General features: G+C 41.5%; 3 protein-coding genes across 7 annotated transcripts in view; 2 read left to right on the top strand and 1 right to left on the bottom strand.

Moving 5' to 3' along the window:
* Window positions 1-559: 559 nt before the first annotated feature.
* mfsd14bb (major facilitator superfamily domain containing 14Bb) lies at window positions 560-11,034 on the top strand. Of its 2 annotated transcripts, XM_068311018.1 has the most exons (13): window positions 560-1,059; window positions 2,594-2,665; window positions 2,743-2,835; window positions 3,330-3,392; window positions 3,548-3,675; window positions 4,299-4,413; window positions 5,259-5,477; window positions 5,981-6,094; window positions 6,560-6,631; window positions 6,780-6,892; window positions 7,016-7,113; window positions 7,278-7,420; window positions 7,555-11,034. In XM_068311018.1, the coding sequence occupies exons 1-13, from the start codon at window positions 976-978 to the stop codon at window positions 7,783-7,785; spliced, it is 1,545 nt and encodes a 514-aa protein (XP_068167119.1). In that variant the 5' UTR covers window positions 560-975; the 3' UTR covers window positions 7,786-11,034. The 2 variants fall into 2 exon arrangements, with proteins under 2 accessions (XP_068167119.1, XP_068167120.1); XM_068311019.1 differs by lacking the exon at window positions 2,594-2,665 and having other exon boundaries at window positions 562-1,059.
* A 295-nt stretch (window positions 11,035-11,329) lies between these two features.
* On the bottom strand, window positions 11,330-18,337 carry lrrc2 (leucine rich repeat containing 2). 4 transcript variants are annotated; one of them, XR_011035029.1, is made up of 10 exons: window positions 18,244-18,337; window positions 16,932-17,082; window positions 16,396-16,532; window positions 15,350-15,438; window positions 14,849-15,274; window positions 14,103-14,248; window positions 13,677-13,829; window positions 13,249-13,412; window positions 12,895-13,025; window positions 11,330-12,597 (listed from the first exon to the last, which is right to left on the bottom strand). XR_011035029.1 is itself a non-coding variant. In XM_068310851.1 (10 exons), exons 2-10 carry the CDS (start codon window positions 17,066-17,068, stop codon window positions 12,976-12,978), a joined length of 1,167 nt encoding a protein of 388 aa, XP_068166952.1. In that variant the 5' UTR covers window positions 17,069-17,082; window positions 18,244-18,337; the 3' UTR covers window positions 11,330-12,975. The 4 variants fall into 4 exon arrangements, 3 of the variants coding, with proteins under 3 accessions (XP_068166952.1, XP_068166950.1, XP_068166953.1); XM_068310851.1 differs by having other exon boundaries at window positions 11,330-13,025; window positions 14,849-14,982; window positions 15,118-15,274; XM_068310849.1 differs by having other exon boundaries at window positions 11,330-13,025.
* A 1,718-nt stretch (window positions 18,338-20,055) lies between these two features.
* LOC137592182 (protein FAM240B) overlaps window positions 20,056-21,213 on the top strand; it is a 39,652-nt gene continuing 38,494 nt past the window's right edge. The window contains exons 1-2 of the mRNA XM_068310139.1: window positions 20,056-20,099; window positions 20,207-20,339. The gene's annotated coding sequence lies outside the window, so the exon portion shown is untranslated. The remainder of the gene's footprint in view (window positions 20,100-20,206; window positions 20,340-21,213) is intronic.

The following is a 21,213-nucleotide window of genomic DNA, read 5'->3' as shown; positions in this document are numbered from 1 at the left end:
ACATTTTAATTACCCTAATTCGATTCAATATTAGTTGAGTCATGGAATACTGTATGTGTTTGCAACTATTCAAATTGTTCACTCAAAATTGAATCAAGTAGAATCAAGCAGACTTTTATTCTAAAATTATTTAACCGGAAGTGTAATTTGTTATGTTGTCTTGACACGGGTTGTTATTCAGGTTTGCTTTGAAGCCAAAAAATTCTTCCGTCGAGTCCCGCCTCTTTCTTTACCAAATAGTGATCCAGTAGAGAATTAGTAGCATAGTTTGCCGATGTGTTTTCCTGCCAAATACTGAGATTCCACATTTACCTGTTTTTGTCGCATATTGAGTCGTTATGGCAAAATCTTTTAAATGAGAACAGCTCCTACTCATTTATGCCATGTGATTCCTATTTTACCCTGCCTGCAACATTCTTACACCGCCAAGTCAGTAAAACATCCTCTGCATTGTAATGTTAATGGGGGCACAGCAGGTGGCGTGCGCTTTGATAAACTAGAAGACAGGGTTTAAAGGCATAGAGCTGACTTGGAGTCAGCTGTATTAGTATTCCAAGGTGTAGAATAGGGTAGAATCCGAATTAGAACAGATCTGGAAGAAGCTAACGGTTACGTCACATGGATTGACGAATGCGACCCGCGCTTCAGGAACAGACGTTCGGCATTCACACACAGTTAGCTCATTAGGGCGGCGTTTGTTTCGCTGTAGGACCACAGGGGAAAGAAATCGTGACAGCACCGCTCACCCGGAGTACCCCGGTGTTGAAACCAAGTGACAAACTGTAAAATTACAGTCACAGCGGAGGAATTCGGAAAAAACGAAAGCCAGCCCCCTTTCCAGTTTACCGTGCCGTCTACGCGTCGACTTCAGCCGAAGTTAATGTTAGCGCAGGACTGTCATCTTATTTCATTTAGTGGGGCACCCTGGAAGAGACGGAGAAACCTCAGGAGGATGCGGGGCAGTACGAAGCTGGCATGAAAGTCGTTACGGCAAGATGTGAAATGAACGTGGAAAAAGCAGCGACCGAGGCCAACGACGTTATGTTGGTCCGCAGCTCGGTGAGTGGCGCTAGCTCCGCAGGCTAACTGACAGCTAATGCTGGTTTGTGGTGTAGTATAAAATAAAACTAACCGGTTGACAGCTACACCGAGATGGACGGATTATTATAAAACAAAGCAGATGCCACGTTGATTTAAAAAAAAAAAGTGTTATTAGACATAGATAAACTCTTAGCTAGTTAGCTTTTTGGAATGTGAGGGAACTCAAGCTAGCAAACTGGTGTCGGTTGTTGCTCAGCTAAAGTTCCAGCTCGACAGCTAACACCGGTTTTGTAAAAAAGGTTCTCATTTCTGTTTTGTTTATGCATCTTTTGTACAAGAGTAACCGAAGGCAGCTAATTGTTAAACGCAGCTGAATTTAGTCAAAGCTAACATTAAGTGTAAGTTTGTTGTTCGTCATGGCGAAGACATCCCTAACTACTGTACGGAGTATGTTCACGACTAACGAAACTAACGAAAGTTTTCTTAAGACGTAAAGAGTTGGTTTCTCCTCAAGATCGACTGATGTGTTTGTAAATGCTAAACTATTGATTTCACACACTTGTTCAGACCTAGAATGCACCTGAAATAATCACAATTATCAATTAGAATCCTGCGTCTTTTAGCTTTGGTCTGTTGATGTGGTTGCTAGCAGGATTATGCTAAAAGTTATGAATGTATTGTTGCTAAAATCTCTGCAGATGCAGAATGTTACGCAAGGAATAATCCATCAGATTAGAGTACATGCAGGTGGGAGGGGGTGGTCTGACCCCCCCCCCCCCCACCACCACCACCACAGTTGAGAGATGGTCATTCCAGTTTGACAAAGACGCCACCTTTACCCTCCTCAGCCCATCTTTCCTTCTTTCCTGAATGTCCTGACCTTCAGATGCAGGTGGACTGCTGAGTAATGACCTCAGGAGCTTGATATTGTTTTGCTGTGTCATCCATTGTGGAGCCTTTGTTAGGTCTTTGCTGAATTCAACATTGAACAGAAGACTTTTTGTCATTCTAAATGTGAACCATGTTGTGTTATTTCATCCACGCATCGGTACATCCGTTGTTTTCCTCTTTGAGGGAAATTGTGTGTCTGAATTTTGGTGAAAACAGTTTTTAAGTGCTTTGCTGACTGGTTGTGGACGGAACTCATTCATTCATTCATCGTTTTTAAATCTATACATTAAAATAGTTCTGTTTATATTGTATATGCACACATTACATTTCTAAATCTCTTATCTGATGCATATTGAAAGCAGAACAGCAGTGATAAACTTTTCTGCATCGTGGAAAGGAGAAACATTGAGAAGTCAGGGGTAACATTTACAACTCTATAGTTACCTTTGCCAGGTGGGATTGGTTTGTCTGTTTGCTGGCAAGATTACACAAAAATTAACATTTAATGATGGATTAGTATGAAATTATAGCTGGTGGTGATCAGGGTTAGGAACTTTTAACTTGGAACGATAGATCAGTGGTTGACATTTAGTCTTTTAACTTTAAAACTATGGAAAGCACATGTCTGTCAAAAATTATGATGAACCCTTCTAACTGTTAGGACCTTGGTGGAGGTTGGCGTTCCCTGGTCACCCTTGTTAAAGACTGCTGTCATAATATTGGAGTAGAGGAGGTGAGTCTTGACCTGTGGCAACAGGAAGTGAGTTTATTTCCTGCAGAAGAATATCTGTTTGTCTCTTTTTTCGGCAGCACGCCCGAGGCCGGGCCAAAGTGACTCATGCTGTGGTGGTGATCTTCCTGGAGTTCTTCGCTTGGGGGCTACTGACCACGCCCATGCTCACTGTGAGTAAACACATCGCTTCATAGAAGCTCACGGGTCAGCCTCTGTTCCTCCAATGCTCAGCGGTCCATCACCTGATGTTCACGTCTTGACTAGTTAGAGGAAAACATCTCTAAGCACCTATAAAGGTTATGAACAGAATCAATAACAGAGTGCCATCCTGACAAGCACAACCCTGACCAACTCTCGCTCCAGACTTGGCTTGAAACACAAATGATATTCATCCAGACGTCTGGCATCAACAACGAAAACAAGCAGTCCTTCCAGAATGTTGCAGAATTCCTTGAGTTAGAAGTGTAATGAGTTTAATAAATGAAACCGAACAACGTGGAGCTTCAGGGAGGATGATGGATGAACAAGCGAACTGTAGCATCAGCGGTGTCAGGATGCTGCTCAGCTGGATCTTTAAGCTATTTCCTAATGTGCTTGAAGACTGGTTGCTAGTTGAAGCCTGACTAAAGCCTAGATTGACGACCTTCTGTTGTTGTTGTTGTAGGTTCTCCACGAGACGTTTCCCCAGCACACCTTCCTGATGAACGGCCTGGTTCAAGGCGTGAAGGTGAGACCTCTTTCACTGCAACAACATGCATTCTTATGACGCTACATCCATGATGACGTAATGATGACAGCAAATAAAGAATAAGGTGTTTAGATAGTGAAGTTCGACATTTTTCTTTTAATCAATAACTTGATTATTTTCGTTTTTCTTCTCAGGGCTTCCTGTCTTTTCTGTCGGCTCCTCTGATTGGTGCTCTGTCAGATATCTGGGGCAGGAAGTCCTTCCTCCTCATGACGGTTTTCTTCACCTGTGCCCCCATCCCCTTCATGAGGATCAGCCCCTGGTGAGTTGACCTCTATGGAGTCATTTTGAAGCAGTGAGACGTCTGTCAGTGTCTGCAGCTGCCAGCCTTATGCTGGAGACCTGAAAACAGTCCAAACTGCTTTTCTATTTTGTCCCAATACACTGAATTTGTTGGGTTTGGAGTTAAAACCCTGGAAATGAGTGCTGGCAGAGCTTTAGCAGGTCTGCCTCTGTCACATGATGTTCGTGTGATCGGATCAGCCTGAATGCCTCCCAAATGCCTGAATTAAAACCTCCTCCGTTGCCCTCCTGCTGCTCTCTGTTTACTTCCCTGATCACAGTTTACTGGTAACACACCGCCAACAGCAGATCCTGTCAGCAGGAGCATGCTAGCTAACATTAGCGTCATTTGTTGTTGCTTTTTAACCCTGACAGCTGCTCTTGAATATGTCTCCCATTGGCTCAGAGAGTGCTGATGTCATCGTCCACATTCTAAACATTGACCATTAAACAACAGGGAGATTTAAGATCAAAAAAGTTCTGTTTGGTTTACGTTTGTACAAAGTGGAACTGTCACTCCTGATCATTTTCACAATTAAGTGATTTATCACCATCAATGGTGTTCTTTTATTGTGTCTGAACGCAACCTGTCTGTGTGTGCAGGTGGTATTTTGCTCTGATCTCAGTCTCAGGGATTTTTTCCGTCACCTTTTCGGTGATCTTTGCTTACGTTGCGGACGTCACGGAGGAGCACGAGCGGAGCACGGCCTACGGACTGGTGAGTATACAGATGTCATCACTCACACCATTGGTCAGTGATGGAGAGGCAAGTTTCTGTTCATCACAGAACACTTTAACATGTGAACCAGACCAGAGAGCAACCTGGGTTAACTCTCTGAGGCTAGAAATAATAAAATAATATCCAGTGTTTCATAACAGAACTTTCGTTTTCAGCTGTCTGACGTTTGTCCTGGAGCAACGTTGAACCGTCTCATTGAGATCATTTAAACCCAAACCTGAAAAGATCCCTTTACCTGAGAAGATCCAGTGTTTGACATGTTTTCCAGAGTCGTCGGTTACCAGCAGCGACTGAATGTTTGAACAGATAGAGGTGTTGTCTGTCACTCTCCTTTGACATTAAATGACAACAAACTGAACTTCATACTTCATAGAGAGGAGAGTCAGATTCCAGCAAGTTTGTCTTCATAAACCTGAAAGGGGTGAAAATAAATAGAACACCCCTCCATTGTTATTTGTTGAAATAATGGGGCTGCGCTTCAGGCCATGTCCTTACTGAAATGGCTTATTGTGTGTCAGCGCAGTGGAGGTTGTGTTTCATGGCGTTTCCTGCGATTATGAAGCTCTGCAGTGAACCAGAGTCACAGGAAGTACATGTAAAAGGGGCCGTTTGAACTGTCTGTGTTTGAGGTGGAGACAAAGGGAAGTGATGTAAATAATAAAAGTTTCTTTCAGCTTGAAAAGGAGCACTTCAGTCATCGCCTCGTGTTGATGTAAAAAAACTGCAGAAGCTCTAAAGTCATAAACGAATATGAAAATGTTTTATTGATGCTCTCGTTTTTTGCTTCATTCAAGTCTCTCTCTGGTTTTTTTTCCACTCACCAGGTGTCGGCGACCTTTGCTGCCAGTCTGGTGACGAGCCCGGCCATCGGAGCGTACCTGTCGACACAGTACGGTGACAGCCTGGTGGTCCTGGTCGCCACGGTGATCGCCGTCGCTGACATCGCTTTCGTGTTTTTTGTCGTTCCGGAGTCGCTGCCGGATAAGATGAGGCTGACGTCCTGGGGCTTCCCCATCTCCTGGGAGCAGGCCGACCCCTTTGCCGTGAGTTCAAGCTCAAATGCCATTGGCTGACCTCCAGTAGACAACACTGTGGGAGGAGCCAGAGCTACAAATGGCGCCACAAAGCATATTCACATCCAGTAGAGCTGCTATGAGCTGCTAGACATTCAAGTTATTTGATATACGAGCTGTCGCCGTCCATGTTTTTGTTCAACATGCAAGCAAGCAAAAATTCTCGTTGGTGGCGTAAAGACGTACTGTAGCTCATGTGTTCTTATGATTTCTTTTCATTCTTTATCATTATTTGCGTAATTTATATACACATTTAAAGTCTGCATATCTGTTGGTTGATAAAAATATGTTCTTTTCATAATTCAATGGTTTTGGGCTTTTGTACAAGGCTGAAAAGGATTAAAATGATTTTAGTTACTTTAAATGAAGAAACGTTTGACTTAGGAGCAGATGTCTGCTGGTTACTGGACTGATTGATTGATTGATGTATTGATGAGGTGATCCTCATTTAGAGTTGTGTGTTGTGTGTTCAGTCTCTGCGTCGGGTGGGGAAGGATACCACAGTGCTGCTGATCTGTGTCACCGTGTTCCTGTCCTACCTGCCTGAGGCTGGACAATATTCCAGCTTCTTCCTCTACCTGAGACAGGTACACACACACACACACACACACACACACTTCGTCAGAGTCGGGGTGATTTCTGTTCCAATCACCATTAGATCTACTCATAACGATCAAATTGTTTTCAGTAGATCTTTTGTGCCTTTAAGACACAACTTGAGCAAATACCGAATCATCCTGAACATAGGTGGTACAAACTTCCTGTTTGTTTCAAATTAAAAGCCTTTTAAGGTCTATGTGGACAGACACCCTTAATTTCTGAACAAGACTTGTGAAGCAGCTGCAGGAACGTCTTTTTTTCTGAAGTTCAGTGACTAAAAAGTTTTTCATTCTTTGAGAAATCTCAACGGTAACTTCAGCTGACAACGACTTTAGTTGTTCCACATCATTTCTCCACACATCGCATGAGGTTGTCGATGATGTCATGACTTAAGTGTGGAGTTTATTCTAAGGCGTCTTGAGGTTTTGTGTGAAAGATTTCTTGTGTTTCAGGTTATTGAGTTTTCTCCTGCAGCCATCGCTGCCTTCATCGCCATGGTGGGAATCCTCTCCATCGTGGCGCAGGTACAGAACCCACCTGCTGATTTATTAGAACTCAAAGTTGTTCCGTGTGATCTACAACACGTCGGTCTGAATTAGGAGAAAAATAAAAATCTGATTACAGCTGTTTGATCGTTTCATTCGTTACGACCTTCTCTCTCCATCCCTGCAGACTCTTTTCCTCGTCGTCTTGATGAGGACCATCGGAAACAAGAACACAGTTCTGCTGGGTCTGGGCTTCCAGCTCTTCCAGCTTGCCTGGTACGGCTTCGGCTCCGAGCCGTGGTGAGTTCACCGGGATGTTCACCTCGCCGTTGATAAGTGAATACGTGTTGGATCATTTTTATTGTCTGACCTTAAGGCCGTCTGGAAGCTGATGTTCAAATTGTGTATTTATTTATTGATCAGGATGATGTGGGCAGCAGGAACAGTTGCAGCCATGTCCTCCATCACTTTCCCAGCAGTCTCTGCTCTGGTTTCACACAGTGCATCACCTGATCAGCAAGGTCAGTGCAGTACACCCCCGCCCCTACCCGTCCCCTTACCTTTATGACTGGAAGAGCCAGAGTTGTGTGGGAGGTGGTTCTTGTTTCCTTCTCTCACTGTTTCTGTGTGTTCCGTTTGTGTGCGTCTGAACTCGGGTGTGTGTGCTTGTGTGTGTGTCGCTCAGGTGTTGCCCAGGGGATGATCACAGGCATCAGAGGTCTGTGTAACGGTTTGGGTCCGGCTCTCTACGGTTTCATCTTCTTCCTCTTCAACGTGGAGCTGACCGACATGGAGCCATCAGGAGGAAGACCCACGCAAAACAGAGAGGTAAACACGCTCATCCCGTTAGATTGTGAAACAGATTTCTGGATATTCGTGAAATTATTGTGATATTTCAGTAGGTTTTTGGAATTTAGGAATCTAGACGAATTATATCACTGATCTGACGTCTCTCTCGGTAGAAGTCGATCATCCCCGGTCCTCCCTTCTTGTTCGGAGCGTGCACCGTCTTGTTCGCGCTTCTCGTTGCCATCTTCATCCCCGAGCACCACCGAGTGGCCGACGCCAAGACCTGCACCGCCCGCAAGTCAACCGCCACCTCCACGGCACATGCTCAGACCGCCTGCCCTCTGGCCGCGCCCACCAGCGACACGGAGGACATTGAGCCACTCCTTCAGGACAGCAGCATGTGATTGGCAGTCAGCACCGGCCAATCACAGCCCTGTGGCCTGATTCTGGTCTGCTAGTCCCGCCCCTTCAGAATAAACAGATCCAGACTGTTGAAAGACGGAACATCAGGCAGCAATCACACTGATCAGCTACTATTTCTACACATGATTGATAATATTTATCCCCTTTGATCTGCTGATGGGTGCAGATTTAGATCCAGACTTGTGCTCATATTTTTTTTAAGATGTGTTCTTTTTTTTTCTTTTTTTTTTAACCTCATCTTTAATCTTGTTAGCTTTCATTTGGTCACACCTTATTTTTCAGGACTTCTTTGTTTACAAATCTAACGCCCACGGTTTGAGTTTGTCACTGAATAACCAAATCTTTTCAGGACATTTTAAATAAAAGGATTACACCTGTCCCCAGGTCGCTCAGCTCTCATCGCTGATCAGTTGGACCAAAAAGAGACGTTTTTGCAGATGTGTACTGAAAAGCAAACAGTCTGGTTGCTGCCTGAACCTAACCTCCACCCTTCAGAGCCACAGAGGCCCGCAGTGCAAACGCTCCTCACTGCACTGCTCGCGGACGGTGAGGTCGGACACAGGAGCGAGTCGACCCGTGTGAGTGAACGCCACGGCCTGTAGGGGGCAGTATGACCTCATTTAGTCTGGAAAGACTTGCTCTGACTGATAACAGGACTGCGTGTTCATCTTGCATATCCAGTAGCAAACCAGTCCAGGCAGGGACGCTGATATATGAAGTTAATTCCAACAGTTTAAAGTAGTTTCATGCACCTGTCCACTGAGCCTGTGAGGTGTCACCGAGGGCAAAACACCGCCTTTACATTTCAGATCCTGCCCTGAATTTCATATGTAATGGATGTGGAATGGATTGCCATCCATCTCAACAAAATCATCGTTAAACTTCTTAAATCTGTTAAAATGACCAGACGTTAAAACATATCCGGATGCAGATCCTGTTTTATCCCCCGGTGAGATGAAGGTTACAGACTGCTGTTTGGGAGCGGTTTTCTCCTCTGTGACACTCAGACTCTCCTTCATGTCCTTATTTCTTCTTTTTGTCTTTAAATACTTGAAACGCATCGCAAACTGCTCCCACCTTCCTGCCGTTCCTGGTAGGACAAAATCAAGCAATCATAGTTACTGATGGTAGCCTGCAGCCCAGGCTGATTTTGACCACTGAACCTTTCAGAATCTGCAGGTTGTCGAGAACCAAACGGTGCCATGTTTTTATTTTGTGTTTTATAACTTTTGTATTTTGTTCAGCAGGAGTTTTTTTAAGGGTCTGACCACGTCTTTGCCCTCTTCAGTCAGTTCGGCCTGACACCATGAGGCACACGGCGCTCTTCTGGTGAAAGATCAGATTAAACTGACAGTTTTAACCTTCATGTGCTGCCGGGCATCTGGATGTTAGATAAATATGACATTAATCTGTTACTGAAGACTAGCCTCAAACATCCTGCTTATTGTAAATGAATGCTGCATTCAAGACGTGGGAAATAGTAGCTCCTAGCTGGGGAAGGTGAACATGTTATTTTAGTCCCAGCTAATTGGGTTTAGCTTCATGAAGCACAATCATTGTAAAAACTGCAGTGGGTTTGTCTGTTGTCACCTACCGAAGAATTTACGTGTCATTCTTGAACTAATCGCAGTCTTTACCGAGCTCTCCAGTGGACCCTGAACCTCTCGTACTTCAGTCTTATCCCTTGTTGGATTCTTGTCTCTCTCAATTTAAGATGATGTCAAAGCTTCAGGACCTTTTCCTTTACAGCCCCAGTGTCACTCAGTTTCCCATCATCCCCTGCAGTTTGTCATCGCTTGTATTTCTGTTGCTTTTATGTCTCATCAGAAAGTTTCATCAGTTCTTTGGACTCTTGTTTTAAGTTGTTAAGTATTTCTAAGAACTGTTTATGGAAACACCGCAAAACATAATTTTCTTATTGGCAGATTATTGATGAAATCATTGACCAAAAGTTTTTGTTTCTCAAACATCAGGCTTTTCTTAGTCACACTTTATTGACTCTTTTTGGATTTTTGACTGTTGATAGGAATAAAAACAAGATGTCAGAATAGATTCCCCAACCTGAGGGAAATTTTAAGTAATATTTTTACTGTTTTGCCACAAAGTACTTAAAGCCGATTTGGAATTCTGGCCAGCTGCAGCTGAAATTCATTTTTGTACAGTTTGTGTTTTGACAGCAGTGAAAATCTATTCGGGAGGGTTTGAGAAATGGTGGTGGTGGTTCATCCATGGCGTCTGGGATCACCCCAGTTTGTTTTGAGGCAGCATTAATGTGTTCATCAGCTTTTGAAACAAAGTGGGTGCTGTTGTACATTATTACTCCGAGCATTTTAACAAGGTTTGTAAATGTTGGAAGCTTTGTGATTTTTGTTCCAGATGTGTGACTGCACCAGTATATCCACTAAAACCTCTAACACTGATCTACCTGACTGGTTATCAGGGAATAATTAATAACTTTGTACTCAAATATAATTCACTCCACAAGGACAGAAACCAACAGTAAAGCTATCAAATATATGAATTTTTACTATTATTAAAACCATATGTGTCTTAAGTGTCCCACGTTTCCATGTCAACAAAGTTGCCAAAAAAGGTTTTAAAAAAATGCTGCATTCAAGCGCTGTCAGAGTAATCGGTAATATGAGTTCCCAACTTTGACCAAATTAAGTCAGAACAAGAACCAGGAAACTACAAAGACCACATTGCACCACTTCCTGACTTTTAATTCCCATCAGTTACTTCAAGTTCATGGAGTTCATGAACACCAAAGGATGAATTCTATGTAAAGGGAATGAGGCTTCAGAGCTTTTTTCCCCCGACAACACCTGCATGCTCCATTGCGTCTTGTTTTCTTAATTTGTGTTTTCTGCAGTGCAACGATGAGGTGGAGTTTCTGTTGAATTGCAGTGTTGCCATAGTAACTGAACTGATGACGGAACACATGGGTTCTGTGTGTGCCTGTGACTGATTATGGATCTATTAGTTGTCTAAAGATTTCTGATAATTATTAGATGACTTTAGTCAGGACCCCCCCATGCAGAATGTTTTCCGACCGCTGCACTTTAATTTCTCTGAACATGTGCCTCTAATTAATTCTTCATGTTCATATCAGTTTTATATAGAAATGAAGATACTGAACAACACCTATGTGGTGACGTTGCTTTCTTTTGTCTTGTTAAGAGCATCACTTTGAATAATATCTATAATATTAATAAAGAGAAATGTATGGAATTTGCAACTTGTGGATTTGTTTTTTATTTTTAAAAGATAAATTGATTAAATTCACTTTTGTAACTTTTCAGGGGATCAACGGCCTGGTCTGGGATCAAACTAGTTTCACAATTTATATTATATTTAAATTAATCCTTGTTTATTAGAATAGCTGTTTAAAAATATTTTTCTTATATCAACTTTTTTAAGGTATAGATTACTTTATAACTAATTTGATTGTAGAATCTTGTGACTTCATGAATCTCAAATCAAAACATGAGAATGTTGGTTTCCAAGAAAATTCAAAGACAACAGATTATAGCAAAAAAGACCAAAACCATGACATTTATTGGTTTACAAAACGTTTTGGGACAAAAACTATTTAGAGGATCACACAGAAATCAACTTCACGTAAAATCTGCTAAAAGAAAATTATAAAAGTACAAAATGTTTGAAGATAGTGATGGGACTAATCAGTAATAAAACCAACCTTTTTTTTAAAACTCTTTTACACATCTGACTTGTAGTTGATGTATTTTTATGTTTATTTGTCCCAAATTTCAGTTAAACTCTGAAGCACAAAATACTAAACTCACAAAGCATTTAAAAAATAATACACGTCAATCATTCTTATACCATCTCATTGTTCAGCCTCATCTCTGTTTGGTCACAGCTTTAAAACCATCAAACATAAAATTCAGTTCTAAATATTTCCTGTTTATGATGACAATTTAAATCATCACTTACAGAGCAAAATACACCAGATTAATTTCAAAGACCTGATTTCAAATTATTCATCCATCATCCATTCATTCATCTTCTAACCCGCTTAATCCGCAAATGCAGGTTGCGGCAAATTATTCATGAATATTAAAATTGATTAAGATGGGGAGTGGAACAGGTGATCAGAGCTATATCCCAAAAAATGATGAAGGATGTAAGATTTTTTTAAAATTTTTTATAAATGAATAACGGTAATGTCCAGACCTGCCCTACTATGTCTCTGATTGGCTTGTTGTGAAGATGATGTTTCTTCGTAGTTAGATGAGAAATAAGAAATGTCATTGTCATGCCAAGCCAATCAGTGGAGGAGGAGGGCGGGTCATAACTCAAGTAGTTTCTGAAATCATATTTTTATTAACACAGTGAAGTAAAGAACTGAGAAATGGCTCAAAAGTGAACATTACCCAACACCAGTTGGAAAGTAGCCCTGGACTGCAACCTCCTGTTTTGTGGTAAAATGTCGAAACTTACCAAGACGATCTGAAAGTGATGTTTGATCTGCAACCTATTACCGGTATTTAAAACTGCAGTGTCCAATGTTAGGAAATGCCACGTGTCTTCATGTATGAATTTTTACTTTTTTTGTGTGTTGTTTCATGTTACAACAGTGTTAAAGATCACGATGCAACCCTGACCTGAACTCAAAATAGCATTAAAAGCAATAAAATGTAATAGATCTTGATTTTGCGTCTAATTAGCATATCTCAGACACAATTAATTAATGCTGCTAATGGTCACTCATGGTTCTACAGTTAAAAGAATTCTCCAAGAGGCGAAACACCATTTTGCCCTCAGACCTCCTGTAAAGAGAGACATCAGTCAAACAGCTGGCAGGATCCTATATTGCAAACAAGCTTGGTTCTGTGTCTAAAAACTGTCCTCAACTCTAAAAAGCCTTTTTTTAAATTTTCACCCCGTCATTAATTGTGATCCAAAAAACACAAATAAGCAGCAGACCACATGACCAGGAGGCCGAAAAAATTTGGTTTAAGTCTAAACCAGTTTCTGTGATATATTTATCACACTAGGGCAACAGCTTGACACGCCCATTTCTACCTCTGATTGGTTAACTTTCACTCCTTCCCTCTAAAACTGACCAGTCCATCAAAGACAAGTTCTAGCAGCACTTGTAGTTCCATTGGTTTACACCATGTTCTCCTTCATCATCATCCTCCTCCTCATAGCAGGCAGGCGATGGACACCTTGGTGGTGGAGAAGGGGACGGTGTCTAGCATTGGACAAACAACATGTCAGCCAGTGACTATTCATCTCTCTGTCGCCATCTTTCTGTTTGCAGTCACAACACAACTAGCACATGATTAAAACCTGTAGAACTGCTGATGTCTGACAAAATGTGAGGCAAACAATATTCTACCATTTTACAACTGTATATTTGATAATATGCTCCCCTAGAAAGAAACTGGTTTGTCCCTGATCTCATCGGGACTCACCTCTGTCCTGCAGCGACCCGATGTACGCCTCAATGAACTCCTTATCTCCGCTATCCTTGACCTTTTCCTCTCTCTGCTCTCTCCACCTCTTCCTCTTGGTCTTCTCCTTCTTCTTCGTCTCTTCACATGTCTTTGTAAACATGTTATCGTACAGTCGAATGAACCTGATGGGGAACAGTGTATGTGTAGTAAAGAGCTCTGAAGGTTTCATGTGGAGTCCCGCAAGGTTCCGTTTTGGGTTCCCTACTCATTAACTTTTAGATGTGACCTCTAGAGATCATCAGCTGGCATGCAGACACAACTGACCTCGATGAACTTTATGAACACTTTCTATGAACACTTTCTATGAATAAAGTATGCTTCAGTCACACAAATACTAACGCGAAGGGTAAAAATCAAATACTTTTTGTGCAGTTGTGTTTGTTTACTTGATGTCCGGGTTGCTGCACAGTCGGGTCGGGATGCAGGTGAGGTCTTCGGCACTGACGACAATCATCTTCAGCGTGGAGATGTTGGTGAGAGCTTGAGGAAGATACATCAACTTATTCTTGTGGACAAAAAGGGTGACCAGCTGGTCCAACCTGTGCGCGCGCACACACACACACACACAGACACACACACACACACACACAAGCGCACAGTTATATTTACATAAACACGATTAGATGGTGGTAAATTGTTTCGCGATAAGCACAATGAATGAACAAAAAGCAGTGAGAACTGTCCAAAAGAACTGTTTAGGCATAAAAAAGGGGCTTTTCTAATTGACCGATGATGATGCAATGACCAAACAGATGATACTTCTAGTATTTCCAAAGTCTTCAACAGAACGTCACGATGATGTCATCAGGTACCTGTCCATGTCCTGCGGTAGATCTGTCAGTTGGTTGTTACTCAGATCCAGCAGCTGTAGGCTGCTCATCCTCAGAGTACAGATGGGGATCGACATGAAGCTGTTTTCAGCCAAGTCCAGATGAACCACCTGCGTCAGGTTGCGCAGCTGACAGAATGATCAGAATGACATCATCAGCATGACGTCATGAACGCCAAAGTGAATCCTGCTCTTGATGTCGCTGTTGACATGAAACATTGTCCAAACCACATAGTGAAATATTCAAATACTGATTGATACCACTTATGTTTGCACTATAAGTATGAATTTACACTCAGCAGCCAGTTAGCTTAGCTTAGCATGAATACTGGAAAGAAGGGGAAACAGTTAGCTTAACAGTTAACATATCCGGATACACAAACCAGCTTCATTGTCTGTAAAACTCACAAACAAAAATGCAAGGACTAGTTTGTTTCATCTGGACACAAACTGAATGGTAAAAGCCATAACCTGACCTTTTGAAGATGTGTGACATGTGACCGAGCAATGACCTCCTACTAACTCTCAGCAAAAAGTGAACAACCGTGTTCCCACCATGCCAAACTATTTACAAAAGTAATAACTTACCAACAATTAAATCAACAATTAGTCTTTCAGTGCATTATTAAGTAAAGTCAAGTGTCCGGTCTCTGTATGTATGAACAAACTCATCTACATATCTGTAGATTTCTTTTTCATCATCGAATCAACCCAGTCTCTTTGTCTCACCTCAAAGGGCAGCTCAGACAGGAAGTTTCCTGTGAGTTCCAGCCGCTCCATATTTTCACAGTTTCCCAGTTCTGGAGGTATTTTACACAAACGGTTGTAGCTCACATTTAATTCCCTTAACTCTGTTAGTTTACCTGAGGGGGGAGAAGAGTGATTACTAGTGCTCCATTGGATTACACTGAACACAGACATGCTAAATGCAGCTATGCAGAGGGACAGTTTGCCCCAGGTATTTATGAATGAGGGAAACGAGTCAACTGAATTGTCACCAATCTCCGGCGGCAGTTCGGTGATGGCATTCTTGGGGATTTCGAGTATGGCCAGCTGGGTAAACAGAGCCAAGTAGTCTGGTAGCTGACTGATCTTTGTCCCTCTGATGTGCCATTCCTTCAGGTAGGTCATCCACTGCAGCTCTGCGGGGAAGTGCTGCAAAAATAATGACTTCATTGCAAACTTATATTCTCACATGTTTTCAGCACTTCCAACTCTGTCCCACCTTACCTTCCACTGGTCTCCTTCCAACTGCAAGATTAGCTTGGTCTGGTCCAGTTCCTGATCCTGATAGTCTTTGTGATCCTGCTGGTCTGCTTCTGACAAGTAACAACAACCCGAACAGAAGCATGTCAACATATTCAACTTACATCGTATATGGTCTGCGCATGGCTGCATATACCCTTGGAAGGCAACATGATTAGTAGAAAATTCAGTATTTTGGATGGATTATCATTTTCATTCATTTTTAAATTTTCCAAGCTATATATCCTTGATGATTGGATTTAAGCATTGATGACATCCTAAATCAAGGTGTGCAGCATTATCAGGCAGCATCTCTTCCTCAGTCAAACTTCACCAAAACAGAGATTTAACAGACTGAAAAGTTAAAGATAGTAAAATCTTTTATAGTTTGCACGTTTTTGAAGTAGCTAAGGTATCGAGGTGTGATGACCAGACAATCAAACATTTCGATTCAAATAGTCAACAGGGTTGCAAGAAATGTGTTGACGTTAACTACGAAAGACTTGAAATGAATTAAACCTGAAACTACCAGGAACCCGTTGGCCTCCAGTAATGCAGTATTCCAGAAACCTACCCTACCTACCATAGGTACAAGGTGTTCGGTGCTCGGAGACATACCTCAGGCAAAGAAGGCTGTATTTACCTCTGGTAAGGCAATATTTGCCTGTGGTACGACTGTCTTTGCTTGTGGTTTGGCTGTACTTACCTGTGCTGGCACTGTGTAGGGATGTATTTATCTGTGGTGGGGTTGTGTATACCTGTGGTAGGGCTGCATTTACCTGTGACAGGGCTCTGTATACCTGTGGTAGGGATGTATTTATCTGTGGTGGGGTTGTGTATACCTGTGGTAGAGCTGCATTTACCTGTGACAGGGCTCTGTATACCTGTGGTAGGGATGTATTTATCTGTGGTGGGGTTGTGTATACCTGTGGTAGGGCTGCATTTACCTGTTACAGGGCTCTGTATACCTGTGGTAGGGATGTATTTATCTGTGGTGGGGTTGTGTATACCTGTGGTAGGGATGTATTTACCTGTAGTAGAGCTGTGTTCGCCCGTGTAGGGCTGCATATGGGTCAGTGTGGTTCTCTCCAGGTAATGTTGCAGCAGGTTGAGCTCTGTTGTCCTCATGGTTCTGCAGTAGAGGCGGTACTGCCACTGCTGATCGATCCTTCACGCAGACGTGTGTTAATGAAGCTGCTTCATGATAATCAGATTTCACACAGACTGGTTCCTGTCCATTCTCCAAACTGGTGACCTTTTTGCTCTCATCAGCAGCACAGGTGTCAGGATATTAATAGTAGCCGATGTGCTCATTCTACTAAAATCAGCCATGACTAACAACAGTCAGCTGTGTATGAGTCAGATCTAACAGAGAGGTCAAATAGTTTCATTACATTTAATTTTATTTAATCACACAAGTATCAAAATACCGACTGGTTCGACTGGTGTGAATCAGATCATTTCAGGATAAAGATGTAATTGAAGGTATGGATTTAAAAGCTGTTTTTTCTTCATAAATAATAGCATACAGACAGAGATACGACGACAACAGTTTGACTCATCCTACCTGGCGAGGGCGCTCTTCTCAATCCTCTCCTGCTCCTTCTTCTGTCTCTGTCTGTATTTCGTCACTCGGACTTCCCAGATCCCTCTGATCAGAGACAGATCGTAGAACGGGACATCTGCCCTCTTTTGTAAACCCATCTCTGATCCTGAGACTGAAGATTTTAGTCCTTCAGTTAGTTTCTGTTTAATTGTGTAATGCCCTCCTTTAGTATTTTAGAGTTTCTTTAGAGTGTAGCAAACGAGACGGTGAACTGATAAAGACGTGTTCAAACACAATGTCTACTGGACTGAAAATTTATTTAGAAAACAGTAATACTTGTTTTAGCTCAACTCGCTAACAGCTAGCTAACAGCTGAACAGCTAACTGTGTGGTGGTCTACACTTGTTCTACTCTTTCTGGATAAGATTCTGACTCTGGACAAGGCTTTGACTCTGTCTCAGCACCAGGTTCTCGCTCTATATAAAATCCTGACTCTGGACCAGGTTCTGACTCTATATAACACTCTGACTCTGGACTGGATTCGAGCTCTATATAACACTCTGTCTCTAGACCAGGATCTCATTCTGTATAACACTTCGACTGTGAACCAGATTTTCGATCTGGACCAGGTTCTTGCTCTATGTAACACTCTGACTCTAGACCGGGTTGTAGTTCTAAATCACACTCTGTTTCTGGATTGGGTTCTCACTCTGTATAACAATCTGACTCTGGACCAGGTTCTCACTCTGTATAACAATCTGACTCTGGACCAGGGTCTTGCTCTACATGACATCCTGACTCTGGACCGGGTTCTCTCTTTGGACCAGTTTGTCACTCTTTATAGCACTCTGACTCTGGACCAGGCTGTCTATCTGGTCCAGGTTCTCACTCTGTGTAACACTCCATCTCTAGACCAGGTTCTCGCTCTGTATAACACTCTGACTCTGGAACATTTTCTGTATCAGGACCAGGCTGTGTTAGTGGACTAAGCTCACACTCCTGATTCTGGACCAGGTTCCCCCTCTGGAGAAAGCGTAGTCTCTGGAACATTCTCTGTCTTGTCCTCAGCATGCTAATTACAACGTGAATAAATTAAAATTCTAGCTTGCTGAATGAAAGCGATGGAACTCGACTTCCCATGAATCATCAGCCATGTTTACAGTTGTATCTGGTGTGATGTCATCCTACTGTTAAAGAGCTGCTGGTCTCCAGACTCGTTGTCTTCATGAATGAGTATTTAATCTGCTAATGACATGTCTCTGTCCTCTGTCCTACATGTAATCTGTTTGAACCAGCAGCAGTGATGAAAATATGAAATCTAATGTGTTCTTACCTGTGAGCCTCTGTTAGCGTCCTGCTCACTGTCACCAGCCTGTTTACTGAGATCCGAGTCTGTGTGTGTGTGTACGTGTGTGTGTGTGTGTGTGTGTGTTGTCTGTGTGTGAGTGAGACATAGCATGCTATTTTTACCAGTGGGGATGTGACCCCTGTATGTGTGTCACATGAAGCCCCATCCCGCCTCACATACTCGTCATCAGGGTCACTGTGAAGCCGGTAAAAACATGTGATGACATCAGTGTTAGGGGATTGAATGTCCTTGAATGTTGATCAGTTCCAGTGGCATTAAAAATGATTATTATGATTTAACTTATCAGACACATCTGTTCGTTTAGCATTAGCAAAAGGAAAGACGTGACGGGACACGCATTTATTCAGAAAAAGCAAAAGTGGAAGACGTACTAGTCCACTTCTTTTTCGCATTAATGTCAAAATACTGTCACAAGTAAAAGTCCTGCTCATATGTTCTACCTAAAATTACAAAAGTATCAAAATATATAAGGTAAACATATAAGTAAAAAGACTGTAAAATGACCCTTCAACCATCCATCTGTTAATTCATTTTCTTGTAGATGAGATAACTTCAATTGTCTCCTCTTCAGCCACTTCTTCTTGTGGATCAGGGGTTTGCAGAAGCCTATCCCAGCCTGCTACAGGCAAGAGGCAGGGTACGCACTGGAAGAGATGCCCGCACATGGAGAGGCTCAAACCTATGGACAGTTTGGTGACAATTCAACAACTTGCATGTTTTTGGAAATGGGCGGAACTGGGAGAATCCAGAGAACATATAACTTTGCACAGAAAGGAATTCAACCGGGCAGCTTCTTGCCGTGAGGTAAAGGCCCTGCCCATATTGTCACCTGCAAAATTACCATTTCAGAAAGTATTTTATTTTTGGTCTATAATTATAGAAGCGTTAATAGATTGATCTGTTGTTCTACAACTGATAAAAATAGCTAATTTTAAACTTTATTTATTGAGAATTTTCACCCTCAATAAGTCAATTTTATTAATAATAATATTAATAATAATTTAATTAATAATTAATTAATTATTTAACTTAATATTAATAAACAAACCAATATTTACAAAAAAGCAAAAATTATGAAATACATGTTTAGAAGTAAAAAGGAGTGCTTCCTGAAACTGGAAAATAGCATAAAATATAAGTACTCAAAGAACGTAGAAACCATGCGATGCTTCAATACGTGTACAATCGACAGTGAAAAATTCCTCATAGTTTTCCTTGTCAGTTATTTTCATAATAATTAACAATAAAAGAACAAACAACAACAACAACAACAACATAAAATAAAGAAACGCCTGTCAGCCATATTAGTGTGGTGGAATATGTATAACTTGTGTTTCTGCTAATGCACCTGTTTTAAATCAGATGGAATTATTTTTTTTATGTTACAAAGTGACAAATTTAATATTTGTTTTAGGGATAAAAAACATTCAGTCAATGTTGTATTTAATCTAAAAACATCTATTTGTAATGCTTCCAACCAAAACAGCGCAGTTTGTCCTACGAGGCCACCGTACTCAACAGGCAGAATTAAAAGACTGTACTTTCCTTGAATTTAGACTCCCTTGTTTGTTTAACATATAAAGATTGAATTTGATATGTTAATTCTTAAAACGCGAGTTTAAAGCGTCTACTTCAATAAGAATGAACCGTAACGGGGGGGGGGGTGGTTGTGGGTGGAACAGCCTAAATTTGAACTTCTGATTGGCTTTTAGACCAGTCAATCATAAATCCTGCTGTGCAATTGGTTTATTTAACAACTATCGACCTACCTCCGAAGTTCATCTGAATTATTCAACAACACGGATTTAACGAAGATGCAGGTGAACTGACAGTATTCCATTAATATTTGAGACTATGAAAGTACAGTAGTTTTATAACATAACGGACTGTTGAAGAGGTTTTTAACTCGTTTGTTTTGTTTTTACAGTGATGGCGGGGGACGGCCAGTATCCTCAAAAAAAAACAAAAGTGCGTAGTAGTTTGACTAATGGCGGACGATTCAAATAGTCAGCAGGGGGAGCAGCGGCCAAACCACGGACGTGTCGCAAAAGTTATTGAAAGTAAGACTTTAAAATATCTCCTAATGTTTTGATGAAAAATTATTTTTTTCCCTCATAATGTATTTTAGGATTTAGTGTCCCATTCTAATAGACAAAAGCTAACAAAATCAAGAGCTGCTAATACTATGGATGTTTTATGCATTTTAAACTTTAAATGCTATATACATTTTTCAATAGTCTGCATTCTTTGCTTTTGTTTTAGAGTATGCTTTTAATCAACGTTAATTTCTAACTGATTAATTGAAGAAAATGTACATGTTTACACTTGCAGTGGTCCCAGCAACACAGTGCATTCTGTGTGTGTGTGTGTGTGTGTGTGTGTATACAGTATAATATGAATGATAGGAATTTGTTTTATTTCCATTAAATCATAGGGTACTAAACATTAATTGTCACATTATGATATGATTATGAAAAACAGGACAACTGTTACAGCAAAATGAGTTAGCGTTGGTGAAATACATTTAACCTTGAAATAATGCCACTCTATGCTTGTGATTTAGACTCTATGACTGGATCACATTTGACTCAAAGGGAATTCATTCACCATCACACAGAATACACAGATTTGATGCTATAAAAATTACATTGACTTAACATGGATTATTCAGGGGGACCAGTTGTGTCCCAATGCTTTGCAATCGCCACTAAGACCAGGAAGTACTGTTGGGGGAATGTTTAAATTACCAAGGCCACGTTCAGACAAGTCGCGTATATCTGATTTTTAGCCCATCCACGTTTATGTTGCGTGTCTCACGTGTAGTCTGAGCAGTCCCAATAGGATTTTTTGCGGGACGGATTGAAACCACATTCGGGAGGTAGTTTCGTGTCGGATAGGAACAGAGGTTTCTGCAGTCTGAATGGCTCCTAACAC

Source organism: Antennarius striatus, chromosome 3, assembly GCF_040054535.1.
Source record: "Antennarius striatus isolate MH-2024 chromosome 3, ASM4005453v1, whole genome shotgun sequence".
In the NCBI taxonomy this organism is placed as follows: domain Eukaryota; kingdom Metazoa; phylum Chordata; class Actinopteri; order Lophiiformes; family Antennariidae; genus Antennarius; species Antennarius striatus.
The sequence above is the reverse complement of the archived record's forward strand: the minus strand, read 5'-3'. Positions and strand labels throughout refer to the sequence as shown.